The 16,310-nt window shown below is 39.8% G+C and overlaps 1 protein-coding gene across 2 annotated transcripts in view; it reads left to right on the top strand.

Annotated features, from left to right (window-relative positions):
* Nucleotides 1–3,286: 3,286 nt before the first annotated feature.
* The window catches only part of mon2 (MON2 homolog, regulator of endosome-to-Golgi trafficking), a 33,427-nt gene continuing 20,403 nt past the window's right edge, over nucleotides 3,287–16,310 (top strand). For both annotated transcript variants that reach the window (XM_080876305.1, XM_080876304.1), the window contains exons 1-7: nucleotides 3,287–3,793; nucleotides 11,380–11,443; nucleotides 12,486–12,613; nucleotides 15,025–15,156; nucleotides 15,244–15,373; nucleotides 15,564–15,661; nucleotides 15,986–16,111. In XM_080876305.1, coding sequence (XP_080732431.1) covers nucleotides 3,686–3,793; nucleotides 11,380–11,443; nucleotides 12,486–12,613; nucleotides 15,025–15,156; nucleotides 15,244–15,373; nucleotides 15,564–15,661; nucleotides 15,986–16,111 — 786 coding nt within the window. In that variant the 5' untranslated portion in view covers nucleotides 3,287–3,685. The remainder of the gene's footprint in view (nucleotides 3,794–11,379; nucleotides 11,444–12,485; nucleotides 12,614–15,024; nucleotides 15,157–15,243; nucleotides 15,374–15,563; nucleotides 15,662–15,985; nucleotides 16,112–16,310) is intronic.

Below are 16,310 nucleotides of genomic sequence, written 5' to 3'. Positions count from 1 at the left end.
CTCCTGAATAAAACAATTTACACAGTCCCTCTCTTACCTCATCACAGCTATAGAATGCAACTGTATTATTATGTTGTATTTATTATTGTCTGCTATCACACTAATCAGTACAGATCTCTTTGCAAACTTGCACAAGAATAAACAAAAAGCCTCAGGTCTCTGACTCATTTCACTGTTTGCAGATTTATTACTTGTACTTTCTCTGTGAATTTCTTGGACATTTTTATAATAATAATAATAATAATGTATACTTTATTGATCCCTGTGGGGAAATTCCTCTCTGCATTTAGCCCATTCACTCAGTGGGCAGCCATTGGGCGCCTGGGGAGCAGAGTGTGGGGACGGTACCTTGCTCAGGTGTGCCTCAGGGTAGCCGTTCAGTGGATTCGAAACCCCGACATTCCAGTCATGGGGCCACCACTCTACCTACTGAGCTATCCCTGCCCTTATTTACTCATTTTATTTATTTTTGCCTTATTACATTTTTATAACTTTATGCTATTTGTCATATTAGAATGTCTCTGACTGCTGTGTGAAGTGAGTCTCAGTATAAACTGTATTTCTGTATTATTATTATTTACATATGACACATATGACACTACTTCTGTTTCTAAACATCACCCCTGACACCTGTCTATGCCCGCTCCACCTTGCCTGCACTCTCTTCTTCACCTCTCTTGTGCACTGTGTGTTGCTTTGGAAGTCATTTAGCTCGCCTTCCTTCACTAAACCATGAACCCATCTATCACTCCTACCACACACCTCACCAATGTCTCACTCCTCTCATGCAGTGCCACCCTCATATACTTATGCTCCTAACTGATTGTTGCCCCTCTTCTAAACCCAGATTTAACAATTCTTTCCCATATCAAAATGGTGTGACTCATCAGCTTTATCTCAGCACTGCACATCACCCTTCTTTTTGAAAATTGCTTATCCTTTCCCCAGACATCTGCTCACTCTTCATCACTGTGTTAAACTATCTAGTCAAAACTCCACTGCCCTCTCTTCAGGACATATTCATACTTCTACAAGTTTGTCATCTGGACGCACTACCTTTGCACTCTTTTCCCACCTCATAGTTGCCCTCTCCTACCTTACTGAGCCTCTTCACTTCCTGATTCACAAACAGTCCTCTATCCTCCCCCTCATTTTCTTCATTAATCATCCCCTCAGTGTACTCCTTCCACCTTCTCAGCACACCCTCTTCATTTGTTTGTTCAGTATTTTTTTGTAGATTGTATTGTCATGATCCTTTTATTGTTTTATATTTACTACTTGTGAATAATCTTTCTCACTATAGAATGATGGACTATTTGGAAGTGGCCTCATAACCCTTCTCAGACTGGTGGGCACCGACAGTTGGTTGCCTGGGATAATTTTTGATGTTTTCCCTCTGTGGAATTATGGTAGCACACACCTGAATGCTCCGATGATCACATAATCAAATGCCTTTGATTGACATGACCTCTTAATTCCTCTGAAAGCCATTAAGGTGTGCTTAAATTTTCATGTAGACTGTGTTTCTGCATTTTTGGCTTAGTTTTTCATCAATAAATATTAATGACACCATGTGATATATCATGTTTTGTTCATGTCAGGTGGTATTTAGCTAATTTTAAGGCTGGAGAGGTCGGACGATATTTTATTTTTAAATCTCCTGGTATGTGAACCTAGAAGTGAAAAAGGGCGCACTTTCTCTTTACCATGACTGTAGATGTCATATGCCGCTACACATCATCAGCATGAGAAATCGATGCATATATGTACAACGCCGGAGTGTTAGTCAGTATCAGCCATCATACCAGGTATTCCAGGCAGATGCATATGCACTCCCGGTTGTAGTTTCTTATCATTTTCTGTCTTATAGTACACATATAAAAATGTAGAGGTTTATGAATTTAGTTTTAGCCCTTGGCTCTTCAAAGTAGAAGACATTGTCTTACATCAGTATAAAGAATGACAGGCATTTAACAAACTCAAAAACAAAACATCAGAATCTCTTATACAAGAAAGTATTTATAGGCAGTGACCCTGAGGAGATGGTATGACTAACACAAAAACTTCCTCTGTCGTTTCTTCAAAGTGGTGAAAATCCTCAGAAATATTAGTGAATTGCTTGGGGTATTCTCTTCTAGTGTTTTGACAGGATTCGGCATGTGGTCCTGAAGTAAAATGTCACAATTTGACATTTAGTGTCAGAAGTGTGAGTTACTGGAAAAGGTGAGGTACAGGCTGGAGTGCAGCACCAAGCTATTTGGTGTCAATTACTTGGTGTAACACCAGGTAAATGTGTTCTAAAGCTGTTTTGATACAGAAAACACTGAATTAATCTGGTTAATGATTGGTTTAACAGAACCAATATGTTCGAAAGTAATAATTCCACTCCAATTGTAAAAGGATTGTTACTGTGCTTCTGATAATATTGGGGTTGTTTTTCCACTCTTTTCTTGGCAGTTAAATGAGTCTAAGGTGTGAAACTTTGCACTCCACCTCCCCAAAGACAAAATTGCATTCCTTAGCAAGGCAGCACTGAAAGCAGCCGGTGAAGGGATCCATGTGAGATGCAGAACAAAGACCAAAATTTACATATTTATTTTGGAAATAAAAAAATCTGAACCTGGATGAAAAGAAAATCAGAAACTTGGTGCAGCTTTAAGTGGAAACTTACAAGCAGTTCTGGGTGACTGTAGACTGTAGATATATTTTTCTTTATTTTTCTTTTTATTTATCTTACAAACAATAGACACGGTGAATAATGCTCACGATTCATTTTCATGCATTATATCTTGTGATAACAATTAACTGGGAGGCACATTTATGTTTAAAAAGTGCCATTCATGAACCGATAGCTTCTTTATTTAAGTAAATGCAGTGACTACATTGATGTCAAGACAAACTACTCACAAATGCTTGTCTATTTAATTGCTGAATTAATGCACAATTAAGTTAAACATTTTAGGTTATATTCAGTTAAATTGAACCTTAATTAGTCAGTTAAACGTATTTCTTAAAATAATAAAATTGTTGATATTGTCAATAATCGTTTTTTTTCTTGTTTTTGTAAGCACTGCAAAGACATTTCTAGACAGCCTCCTGCAGCCTCTTTCCGGGCCAATAGGTGGTGTGTGTGGACAGGTAACCGAGCAGAAGCGCTGATACCGTGGTCCAGATCAGACTACTGTGTGCTTCGTGGCTATCTGTCTGTGCCGATCTCTTCCTGCAGGGGTCGCTGCAGTCACCTGCATACGCCACTGTTTACGGAAGTCCAAGTGACGTGTCAGTGTCCAGCGAAGCATTGTGGGAAAGAAAGTGGAGCTGACACGGCCGCTGATGGCAGACTGCTCAATTTAGCAGATATCTTCGACTAGTAAACAGCCGTAAGAAGCAGAAATTTAGGGTAACGATGCGACTCCTTGAAGCTAATGTCAGCTGGCTGTGAGGAGGTCGGACTTATGCCGGTGTCATCGCTGCTCACCTGCGCACGGGCGCTCGAAGCACAGAAGTGGGATCCCGTATCAATGGACCGCAGCGTTTTTATTTCCTTTTCCGAGGGAGGCGAATAAAGTAGTGACGGATTATATCCCCCCACGGTGGATGGGTGGTGGGGGGGCGACCGCGCTCCCACATTCCTTTCAACGTTTAAAGTATTTCTGAGGTTTTCTATCGAAAGGCGCCGTCAAAGATGTCGACCAGCAGTCCCGAGGCGGTGAAGAAATTACTAGAGAACATGCAGACGGATCTGCGGTCTCTCTCCATGGAGTGCAAGAAGAAATTCCCCCCTGTCAAAGAGGTTAGCCTGCTAGTTAGCTTCACCGAGCCCCGATTTTTAGCAGTTTGCATCCGTTTGTGAAGCTCGTTTTATGTTTTTATTAGGTTTTACATTAAAAAATGTATGCGCTCGTTCTGTCACAGCAACCGTGGGGCCTTTGAGTTGTTCCCATACTGTACTTCTCATAAGTTGTATCAGCTGCTGGGCCTCCCTACGCTTAATATGTTTGGTGTAATGCGTTTAAACAGAAGCAGATTCACAAAAACACCGAGCTAAACTTTTTTACGTAGCTACACTTTAAGTATCTTTGTTAGATGTAACTTATGTCAAAGGCGTAAACACTGAAGTTAAATTTTCAGTGGCTATAAAAAGGCAAGTAAAAGTGAGAAAACGTGTATTTTGGGGATGGGGTGAACTAACTATTCAAGTCAAGCAATGTAAATGTACTTTATTTTGTATTTTATTTGATGCTAGCATCTTTGGGCAAGAGTGGTTGGGCCACTGTCACCCACCTTGCATAGGGTTCACATCAAAGTTATTATAGTTAAGTAAAACTAAATGTGAGAAAACATTTTAGTTAGCTAAAATAAAAACTAGACCTTCTAGAACTAGAAGCGATTTGAATGGGAAAAACAAACTAAAATAAAATGTATAATAGATGAAATATACTTAGTTTTGTTATCTGTTAATTTGTTAAAATTTGCTATCACAAACTGCCTGATGAGGCTTTTATGATCATGTTTTTTGAGGCTTTTGATGTCTACAAGACTGAGTCAGCATTCAAAAGGTTCTGTTTATATTTTAATATCTCTACAGATTTTTTTTTAAAATCTACAACTAACACTGAAATTAATAAAAACTAAAGTGAAACCAGTCAACCTGCTATGGAAACTCACTGAAACTTAAAAAGGAAAACTAACAATATAATAAAAAGTAATCAGAAAATACAAAACTGTATTAACTCAGACTCAGAGTCCATGCAGGTGTCTGGCTGCAGAAATCAAAGATACATGGGAAACGCAGTCATTTTTAAAACCAGATGTGATATGAGCATGGATGCCACAGATATCATTTGACAGGGAGTGATTCTCATGATATAAGCGAACAGGCCCTTAAAACCTTTATTCCAATTTATCTTTATTTTTTAAAGTAAAAAGTCTTTGTTTTTAAGGGCTTTGGTGATACTCGGCCTCTGTTGACCTGTCCTGTCTGCAGTCTGACACTGAGAGTTGGTTTCAACAGGCTTGCTAGTTACTGACACAGCCAAGTGATTTCACACACACATTGTTGTTTGAATGACTTACTGTATTATTAAGGCCTTCACACTGGCTTTGTTGCGTGGCACTGTTTTGTTGGTGACATTTCTGATTACTCAATGACTGGAGCACAAACAATACAAGGCCGTGTACAAAAGAAGTACACTTGAACATTTCACTTAGAAATGTAAGCAGTAGTAGCATGATAAAATGTCAAGTTTAACTGTACAGCAGGCATATGCGGGGGCATAGACAACAATGTCGGCAACACTTGTAACTCATCAGTATTCATATTGGAACAACCGCTGGTAGTCGAGGCTGACGTCTTTATGTGAGGCTTTTGTGACCACAGCAGCACTCGTCAGCCAGCTCAGCAGAGCAATTCATATCACGCCATGGCAGCTTAGTTTGTTTCCCCTCAGGGTTCACCTTGGATAGAAGCAACATTCCCATGGAGAAAAAAAGGGGAAATAGCTCAGCAAGTGCTTCCATTTCCTTTGTGTTTTGCTCACTACAGATTTAGTCCATTGACTTCAGTGGTTGATGTTTCAAAATGAGTGGTATGGCCATCAAAAGACATGGCACGCGACTGATCTTACGTGTTGAACTGATTTCTGGCCCTTGCCTAAGGGGTCTTATGAAGTTGCTTCAAATATTGATTTATCATCAGTGAGGTTTTCCCATCCTTATCAGGCTTTTTTCCCCCAAGGGATCAGAGTATTGAAGAGATCCCTTTTGATGTTCCTCCCAACCTGAGTTACCGCCCGCTCTGATCAATGGTGTTGTGATTGAAACAACGTTTTCCAGTCGAAACTGTCATGGTTAAATTTGCGGCGATGTTGTCATCCTTAGCGTCTACGTTTTAGAGAACTGTTCTAGGGACTTCTAAGGGACTTATGTCTGTAGTTTAATTGTAAAACTAAAATCTCAAATCCTTGCAGCTTTACTACTGAAGAACAAAATGTGCTTTTTCCCAGACTGTCTTCATTCCATTTCCTCTCCTGTTTCTCAGTCCATCTCCCACAGTGACACTACATGCAAGAGAACGAATCACATTGTTTGTTTGTTTTTCTTTTTTCTTCTCCCTCAATCACTCATAGCCTGTCTTACAAAAACAGCACATGTAATGTAATAGAATAGAATAGCCTTTTATTCTACAACCAAATTATTATATACATTTTCAATTAAATAATGAATGAAATGGAAATAAGTATTTGATCACTTGAATTTTTGTGGTCACTTCCAAACAAATGAACAGTCTGTATTTTTTATGGTATATAATTTTAATGGAGAGAAACATTATATCAGCCAAAGATTCTGACAAAACTCATTGTATAAAACCAAACAGGTGCCAAAAAATGCTGCACACAGCCACCAGCAAGAAGCTTGGTGAGAAGGTGAAAACTGTCAATGTGGTTATTTGGAAATGACCATCAGTCACCCTCTGTCTGAGGCAAGAGCTTGCTGCATGGTACAGGACTTCACCAAACTAAAGGGCTAATGGTTTGGGCCATATATCAACAGCTTCCTTTCCCTTAACTAGAAAACTGAAGATGGGTCTTGGATGAGTCTTTCTGCATGACAGTTACCCGAAACATATTACCAAGGCAACAAAGAAGAAGCAAATTACCATACCATACCATACCACCTTTATTTATAAAGCACTTTAACATAAAACCAGAGTTCACAAAGTGCTGTACATGCTAATAGCATAAGTAAAGAAAATTAAAATGAGATAAGATAAAATAAATAACTAAAAAACTAAAATAAATTGAAACATGTTAAATTAAGGTCATGAAGTGACCATAGCAAGTCTCCAGACCTCATTCCTATGGAAAATCTGTGGAGTGAGCTGAAGCTTCAGTCGCCAAGTGACAGCCAAGAAACCTAAAGGATTTAGAGTTTCTGTAAAGAGGAGTGGGCTAAATTCCCTCCTGAGATGTTTCAAACCTGGTGACCAACTACAAGAAATGTCTTCCCACTGTGCTTGCCAATTAGAGTTTCTCCAAATACTAAGTCATGTTTTGTAGGTTTTTGGTTGATATTCTCTCTCTCTCTCTATTAAAATAAAATTACTATTAAAAATTAGAGAATGTTCATTATTTTGTAAGAGAGCAATCCTACAAGAGTGTCAACTAATTATTTCCAGCCAGCCTTGAAAATTTTCAAATGTATATCGTGATAGATATTTTTGGACATATCGCCCTGCTCTATATACTATACAGACTATACTCTCACTGTTACATTGAAAAAGGCCTTTCAGAAAGTTACTCAGTTTAGAGTCTCACAGTACAACATGTTTAAGGAAGTAAATCTGTGAGTTTCGCTAATGTTGTTTTTAGACGACACAAGCTGGTTTGTAGATCAGGGTCAGTTTGACTTCGGCCACTCCTCAAGTTTATTTATATAGCACAATTCAACAATAAGGTGGTTCAAAGTGCTTTACAGAGACATTAAAAAACAAAAGCATGATTTAAAATTGATTAAAAAAACAGTACATAAAATCAGAACGGTAGATAAGACCAGTAGTTAAAATGTAAGTTTTGAAATCTAAGCTTAAAAGTGTGGATTTGGTGTTTTACTCAAATGCAGCTGAGAATAGGTGAGTCTTCAACCTGGATTTAAATAAACTGAGTGTTTCAGCTGATCTGAGGCTTTCTGGGAGTTTGTTCCAGATATAAGGAGCATAAAAGCTGAATGCAGCTTCTCCGTTTCTGGTTCTGACTCTGGGAACTGATAAAAAACCGGATCCAGATGACCTGAGGGATCTGGAAGGTTCATACTGGGTCAGGAGGTCACTGATGTATTTTGGTCCTAAACCATTCAGAGCTTTATAGACCCTCATCAGAACTTTAAAGTCTATCCTCTGATGGACAGGCAGCCAGTGTAAAGACCTCAGAGCTGGACTGATGTGATCCACTTTTTTGGTCTTAGTGAGGACTCGAGCAGCAGAGATCTGAATGAGCTGTAGTTGTCTGACTTTTTAGGTAGACCTGTATAGATGCTGTTACAGTAGTCAAGCCTGCTAAAGATGAATGCATGGACTAGTTGTAAGAAGAGTAAGAAGTACTAAATGACTTTTTTAGTTTTTCTGTTTGTGTACTCCCAGTCAAGTCCTGAGATTTCAAACTTAGCATCTCATTCTTTATGTAATGTCCTCGAATCCCACATGTGGTCATGTTTACACAGTGTTTTGCACATGATACTGATAATGGTCAAATAATAAAATACTGGTGGTTGGTATCAGATTAGCAGATAAATGATGTCTATTCTGAAAAGCAGTAACCTTTTGACTTTTTCCTTGTGTTGAGCACATTCAGAATTTTGTTTAGTGATGGCCTAAATAATCTGCTTTGAAAGCTGTTAAAGTGAACACATACCAAGTGTCTTTGAAGGTGGATACAAACTCAAAGAATTAATTCTCAGCCAGGGATTCTCTGCAGCGTGCTGCTTAATGTGACTGATAATGTATCTGTTCAGTGATACCAGAATAGTTGACTTTATGACATAGATAAGAGGGCAAGGTTTTTAACTGATAAATTTTACTAGAGTAACACTGCAGTTACCTTTGAATAGACTTTCAGATACACCAATAAAAGAACTCATGTATTAACATAGACAGTTTCTGGTGTCTCTCTCTGTTGCAATGGCATCATCAGGCCAGTGGTATTATCCTCAACAGTGTGGAGGCTTTTTAATGCTGACAGTTTTCCAGAGACAAGTGGAGGGGATACTTTTTACGCTAGAAAGCTTAAACAGCACTTTCTATGAGGAAGCAGAGAGAAAGATCAGTTTGTCTGCTGGGGAGAAATGTTGCAACTTCCTGTCAACCACAGACTCTAACAATTAGTAGGCTAATGTGAAAATATTTTTATTGTGAAAAGTTTTAATGGTTTTGTGGAAACTCACTGGCATTTTTTTCATATGGGAGGGTTCAGTTGGAGGCGGAATAAAGGACACACAATCTGTTTCTAATTAGAGAACTTGCTTGTCTCTGTTCAACTGACACACAGATTGTCAGTTCATATATGCCTTTAGTTCTCCTTTCATTTTTATAGAGTAGTCACTGTGGTTATTAACAGATATGGCTACTTCGGCAAAGGCAGGCCTTTTAAAAAGTACAATCCACTCTCTCATCACAACGTCAAAAACTTTGACTTAACAAAGTGCGCACATATTTCCCACGACTTTGTCTGCATGCTGCAATATTTCTAGTGCTCTCTTTTGAGTTGAATAGATAGTTGTTGTTGCACAGGTTGCAAATACACTCACTGGCCACTTCATTTATTACATCTTGCTAGTAACAGGTTGGACCCACGTTTCCCCTCAGAACTGCTTTAATCTTCATGATGCAAATTCAACGAGGTGCTGGAAACATTCATCAGAGATTTTTTGGTCCATATTGACATGACAGCATCACACAGTTCCTGCAAATTGTTCAGCTGGATTTCCATTATACCAGTGTCCCGTTCCACCACATCTCAAAGGTGCCCTATTGGATTGAGATCTGGTGACTGGAGGTCATCTAGATGCGCTGAACTTGCTGTCAGGAAACCAGTTTGAGATAATTTGAGATTTGTGACATGGTGCGTTATCCTGTTGGAAGGAGTCATCAGAAAATGGTTCAACTGAGGCCATAAAGGGATGGAAACGTTCATGAATACTCAATAGGTTGCAGTGTATTAAACCTGGTGGAACCTGATGCGGTCTTCTGCTGCTGAAGCCCATCTGCTTTAAAGTTCAATGTGTTTGCATTTAGAGATGCTCTCCTGAAAAACACCTTGGTTGTAACAAGTGGTTATCTTCCAGTTAGCTCAAAGCAGTGTAGCCATGCTCCTCTGACCTCTGACATCACTGAGGCGTTTTCACCCAAAGAACTGACGCTATTCTCTGTAAACTCTAGAGATGGTTGTGCAGAAAATGCCTGTAGATCGTCGTTTTTTTGCAAATCCTCAAACATGCCTGTCTCGCACCGACATCTATGTTCACAGTTACTTAAATCACATTTCTTTTCCATTCCGATACTCACTTTGAACTTCAGCAGGTCTTGATCATGTCTACATGCTTAAATGCATCATGTTGCAGCCATGTGATTGGTTGATTACGTATTTATGTTAACGAGCAGTTAAACAGTGTTTATTGTATAGTTATAAGGGGTTCACATTTGTGAAGATGGCACAACACATCCTGGCCTGCAGTTAACAGCAAAGGCTCATGTTTGATATGCTGTATAATTGTGTCGTAACTAATTGTTGCAGTCTGAAACTCTTTCTGTCACAGCTTATGCAAAGCCAGAATTTGCTGTTCTGATGCTGGATTTTTCACTCGTCTGTGCTGATGGAAATATCAAAAGTAGCAACAGGAAGGTTGCAATTATTTCAGACTAAAAAAAGCTCTCTGCGCTCCCCTCATTTTCCTGCAAGCCGCTATGGTTCGGTTTCTGGAACAAAAGGAGAAGAGGGAGAGAAGCTTTTTTTTTTTTTTTTTTTTTAAGAGATTAACTTTTAGGGAGCTGTATGGTAAAAGATTTTCTGAAAAAGCTTAGCCATTAAGCAGGGGTTGTTACCAGCCGTTTAGTAATTTATGAATTGCGATCCTCCAAAGTGGCTCGACTTTTGTGACATGTTGGTGTATTGTAATCATGTTGTTACAGTATTTATCCCGTCAGTGGTGCCTAATCCAAAGAGGTGTGCCTTTTTTAAAAATGTCTTTCTTTAGCCAAAATTATACCAGCCTTTTAAAAAGGCAGTGTGTGTACTTCTGTAGCCACAAAGGTTAAAGCATTATGTTGTTTTCGTGAGGAGAATTACAAGACAGATGGCAGTACTGGCCCTGCAGACGGCCTTTGAGAAGAACTGCTCATAATAAGTTTTAAACAGTTTTTTAAAACATGTCTAAACAGGTGTTTTTGTATGTGGAACAACTGGGGCAAGAAGTGAAATTACAGTTAAAATTGAAACCATGTAGGAATGAGGAGTGGAGTATTGATGGGAAGCAAAGATGGGAAAGAAAACATCTTGAGAGGCTTGCCGTGGCATGCAGTTGTTGAAGAAAGATAAGAGCGGCCTCTCCGTCCCCACTTGCCATCCTCCTCCTTTTACCCTTCCCCATTCTTGACAGTGCTCCTCACAGCTGTTCTGAACATCTCAAGCTTAGAGGAATACCTCACTGGGTGTTCCTCATAAGATGAAGATGTTTTTCTACAACTGGGCCTTCCTATTTTCCGCTACACCCACCATTACAAGTAGCCATGTCTACCACCAGCGGTGCATGTATGCTGCACTGTCAGCACCTTTCAATTTGATGTCACATCAAACAGTTACCTAAATGTCTGTCCTCTTTCCTCTCTAGGCTGCAGAGTCTGGTATAGTGAAGATTAAGACGATAGCAGCCAGGAACACAGACATATTAGCAGGTGAGTGATAATAGAAGTACTTAGTTGTTCTTCAATTGGCTATGTGTGCAGAGCTAGTGCTTTAAACTGCAACAAGCTTATATTCAAATGTTCAGGGAGACGGCAGTATTCATGATTTTCTGTTCACACAACTGCATCCTGCATACAAGTGACAGACTGAAATAGTCACTGGGCTTTCATGTATTTTCCTTTCATAATGCATGCATTCAGCCAAAGGCAAGTCATGTACAAACGGCCTTTGACTCCACCCCAAAAAAACCAAACAAAAAAAGTCATTGTGTTTATTAAGTTATATGATAAATGAGTCTTTTATTTCCCTCCTCTCTGAGCTTTGTTTGCAGTCTTTTTCTGGCTCTTTCTAGCTTGTTGCTCTGAATTATTGAAGTATTTTCAAACGGGGCTGGTCTCTCAGCACTCGTATGGAAAATTGGTTCTAGTGCCGTCTCTGTAAACAAGTCTAGCTTTTTGGTAGCATTTGCAGAGTTGACACATAGTTGACATTTCCTGAGTTCCACTGATGACTGTCCACAACCTGCTGCCCCTCTGTAGCTGTGAACTGTACAGCAGCTCACTGTTCACTGTTTCAACTTTAAGTCTACTTGACGCATCAACTTTATGGTGATTAACTGGGAAACCTGTTGTGCAGGTGTAAATAACTGGTGAACCTAAATTCAGTTTACTGGAAAAGGAAATAATGCACTTTTCACTTTTAAGTGCTGTTTAAAATGAGATGATAAAAACCTCAGTGCAAAATGGGTACCTTTTTTTTATTATTATAATTGTTGAGCTAGAATAGTGTTGCATGATTCACACTTGAGAATAATTGTTATTGTAAGTTGATACCTCCATGTATTCTTTTCATTTACTCTCCAAAGTTTTCGTTCTGCAGTACCAGACTTCATGAAATCAGAAGCAAAACAAAAGCAAACACATGTATTTTTTTTTTTTTTACTTTAAGGCATTTTATTAGAAGTAAATTGCATGATGACATCTTTAAAAAAAGATTATTTGTGTCCTTTATTTGTGTCCCTTTTTCCTGCAGCCCTAAAGGAGAACAGCTCAGAGGTTGTGCAGCCTTTCCTGATGGGCTGTGGCACCAAAGAGCCAAAGATCACACAGCTGTGTTTGGCTGCCATCCAGAGACTCATGTCCCATGAGGTCGTATCTGAGGTGAGGGCTATAAGCTAGCCTTTTTATTTGAAAATAGGATATTTATATTTTCATATGTATGATCTGCAGATGTGTACACAAGAAGGGAATCTAGTGTGTAGAAGGCCAAATAAAACCACAGTGTGGTAACAAGCAGTGCCGAATTGAGGACAGTTTGATTGATACATGTTAATTTACACACATCACAATAAATGCAATAATAATCATCAGGCTGTTAGACTAATGCACTCATTGGTGAGTTGCTTTTGGCAGGTGCACTCAGTAAGAGGCCTTTGCTGATCCGCTGTGTGACACTGAGCTTCACAAATACAGTGTGATTGTTATTTCAAAGAGTGGCGAGTCGGTGCGTGCGTCCTTGTTGGAAGGTTGTTCCCAAGCGAAGAAAACTCTTTTATAGAGAACACAGCCATGAAAAACACATTTTTCGAGTTTGTGATCGAACGACTCATTAAAAACAACGGAAAGTAGATGTGCTGTTTTTCTTTTTTAGCATTATTTGAATCTTTCGGGTTGTGGCCTTCTGTTGTTTTTTGTTTGATTACCTGGAAGTAAATAAAGACTGTTTTAAACCTCAATGTTTCATGCTCACCTTCAGTGTGTAAGCATGGACAAATTAAGGCTTGATTGATATCCAATTGGGTCAATACTGCAAGCACTGCAACACATCAATACCCAATCAAGCAGTGTAAATTTAATTTGACCTCGTTCCTGGCGCAAAGGCGCAGACCACCTTTACCACTTCCACTGCTCATTTTCGTGAAACCCGTTGACCTAGAAAATCTATTACTTGAACAGTTTAACATCATCTTTATGCGCAGTGGCAGTTAAACAACTCAGAAAAACGGAGTGGAATAAGGTACCGATCTCAGGAAAGGGGAGGCTACAATAACTTCCAAATTGAAATCGTCGTTTAATGGTAGCCTGTGAAATGGGTGTAGGGGTTTTCGACCTTTTAAACAACGCAGCTTTTGGCAGACCTGAGATGTGAGCGGTTTCCAAGATGTTACCCCAGAGGTGTTAGCACACTGCAAAGCAGGCTTTCTTCATTTTAATCATCATTTGTTGGATTACACTAAAATAGATTTCAAAGCTCTCTTTTTTTTTTCCTTTGGTGGGAGAAAAGATGCGCTCGGCATTCCCTGAGAAAATTCTTTGTCAGAACTGGTCACGCTGGGTTACTTAGCGCTAATTCTTATCAACTATTTTTGTCACACAGATCTCGCTCTCACGCTCTGTCTCTCTCTTTCCACGCAGTAGTTTACCTCAAACACTGAAATGTTCTGAATCCCAGGACATCCAAGAAGAAACTTAACTAAATTTAAACCCTTGTTGCTGACCAGAGGAAAAATGGCTGTTTCTTAAAGCTGTATCCTTGAAAATAGCTGTGAATTTTAACTGTGAATTAAAAGGAATAATACATTTTTAATCATTCAGATTCATTGTTATTTCCCCCACTCACCAGTAGTAGATGGGTAGTAATGTTAGTTAAACAGACTGAGAGTTTAAGCGTTTAGTATTTTATTTTACAAATACAAAAAAGTTTGCACACAAAAACAGCACAGCGTGGGGAGCGGGTTGATGCAGGTCAATCCAGTAAAACAGAAAGCAGCTTCTAACCTGTGCTGTTTCGTTTCATAAAAAGAAAGAAAAAGAAATCCTAAACTTCTTGAACCTCCATGGCCAAAACAACAAAACGATGCAGGAGTAGCTCCCCTAAAACGGTGGTCTCTAACAAAAGCAGCCAGGAGCAGAGGACAAGTGAACCACACCAAGTAGGCGGGACATAGGAGAAAGACAGGATGGTGAAGAAGTACAGGCCTCTCCAAACCAACTGAGATTTAGTTCCCATCTATCTCCCCAAGCATGTCTTGTCTATTCACGGAGATCTCAGCAATAAATTCACATCATTTCATTCTTGAATCCACCTGGACATTTGTGCCAAATTTGCAGAAGTTCCTTAAGGCATTGCTGAGATATTGCATTGAGGAGAGTAGACGACTAAAGCAGTGCCTTCAGGCAGGGCTGTGGCAGAGCATAAGACGCGTTCATATTTGAAAATTGAGTTTGTTTGTTATCTTGTGAATTGAGCCAGTTACACATAAAAGCAGCTGTTAGGGGGATGCATGTAGATTTATTTTGGATAGCTTGACCCTGAGAAAGGACGTGCGGTGTCACTTACTATCAGCAGAAACTGACAGTGAGATCTGGTGTTATTGAACTGGGTGATGTTGTAACCCCAAGCAGGCACAACCATCTGCTCCCACAAGAGTGTGTTTTTGTGCATGTCTATTATTTATGGCTGTTACCTTGGGCAAGCCAAAGGCCTGATATCAGCTAGGAACTCTGATAATGCCTCCTAAATTCAGAGTGTGGCTATGTACTTTAGTTGTGTGTGTGTGTTTGGGAAACAGGCAGCAGCAGGGAACATCATCAACATGTTGTGGCAGCTGATGGAAAATGGTTTGGAAGAGCTGAAACTTTTACAGACAGTCCTCGTCCTGTTGACCACCAACACAGTTGTACATGATGAAGTGCTATCCAAGGTAAAAGCATAGACACACACACTGTTTGCATGTATTATATGGATGAACAGTATAGTAGCAGTAGTTTGTTTTTTCCCCTGTGCCCAGGCTATTGTGCTGTGTTTTCGTCTGCACTTCACCAAGGACAACATCACCAACAACACAGCAGCTGCCACCGTTAGACAAGTTGTCACCGTGGTGTTTGAGAGGATGGTGGCTGAGGACGAGCGCTTTAAAGGTTAGAGTTCATTGGTTCTGAAAGTAGGAAGATGATACAGTAAAATTCTGAGATGCTTAATATTACAGATGGTGTGAAAAACTGAAAAGTACATCTTTACACCTTAAGCTATTTAAATAGAACATAGATAAAAATGCTTTTTAATTGCAAGCTAATTTACTGTGTAATGTATTTTGTATTTAACCTCAAGGCATTGTGGAGCAGCCCCCTCCTGTCCAGGGAAACACCAACCGCCGGTCTGTTAGCACTTTGAGACCCAGTGCAAAGGATGCATACATGCTGTTTCAGGTATGTCCACCAGGGGGCGGTAGCCTTCTATAAGCCGTCCTGCCCTCTTGTCAGAGTTGGTTAGATGCTGATTTTGAGATCTTTCTTATAATCTCAAATTGAGGTCCAGTAAAACTAATTCAGAAATATTTCTTTTCATCTCTGAAATGAAGTAATTTTTTTAAAGAGGGATTCGGTTGTCTTGAAGTCTTTCACCCACATTACACTTTCATGTGATGATGATTGTTCTTCACGCAGAGCTCGGTCAAAGCCCTGTTTCAGCCACTGTGATGTGGGTAGGACAACACTGCATTGTTTTGAAGGCTGTTGTTCACCTTCCTGCAGGACTTGTGCCAGCTGGTGAATGCTGACGCCCCCTACTGGCTGGTGGGGATGACAGAGATGACACGGACGTTTGGCCTTGAGCTGCTGGAGTCTGTTCTTAATGATTTCCCCGGTGTATTCCTGCAGGTAAAGAGAGAAAAAAGAGCGAGTTTGTGAACATCTAGACCAGGGGTGGGCAATCTCAGTCCACGAGGGCTGGTGTCCCTGCAGGTTTTAGATGTGTCCTCAAACCAACACAGCTGATTTAAATGGCTAAATTAGCTCCTCAACATGTCCTGAAGTTCTCCAGAGGCCTGGTAACGAACTAATCATGTGCTTCAGGTGT

This window comes from Rhamphochromis sp. 'chilingali' (assembly GCF_963969265.1).
Source record: "Rhamphochromis sp. 'chilingali' genome assembly, chromosome: 2".
In the NCBI taxonomy this organism is placed as follows: domain Eukaryota; kingdom Metazoa; phylum Chordata; class Actinopteri; order Cichliformes; family Cichlidae; genus Rhamphochromis; species Rhamphochromis sp. 'chilingali'.
Note: the sequence above shows the minus strand (reverse complement) of the source record. Positions and strands in the feature narration are given on the sequence as shown.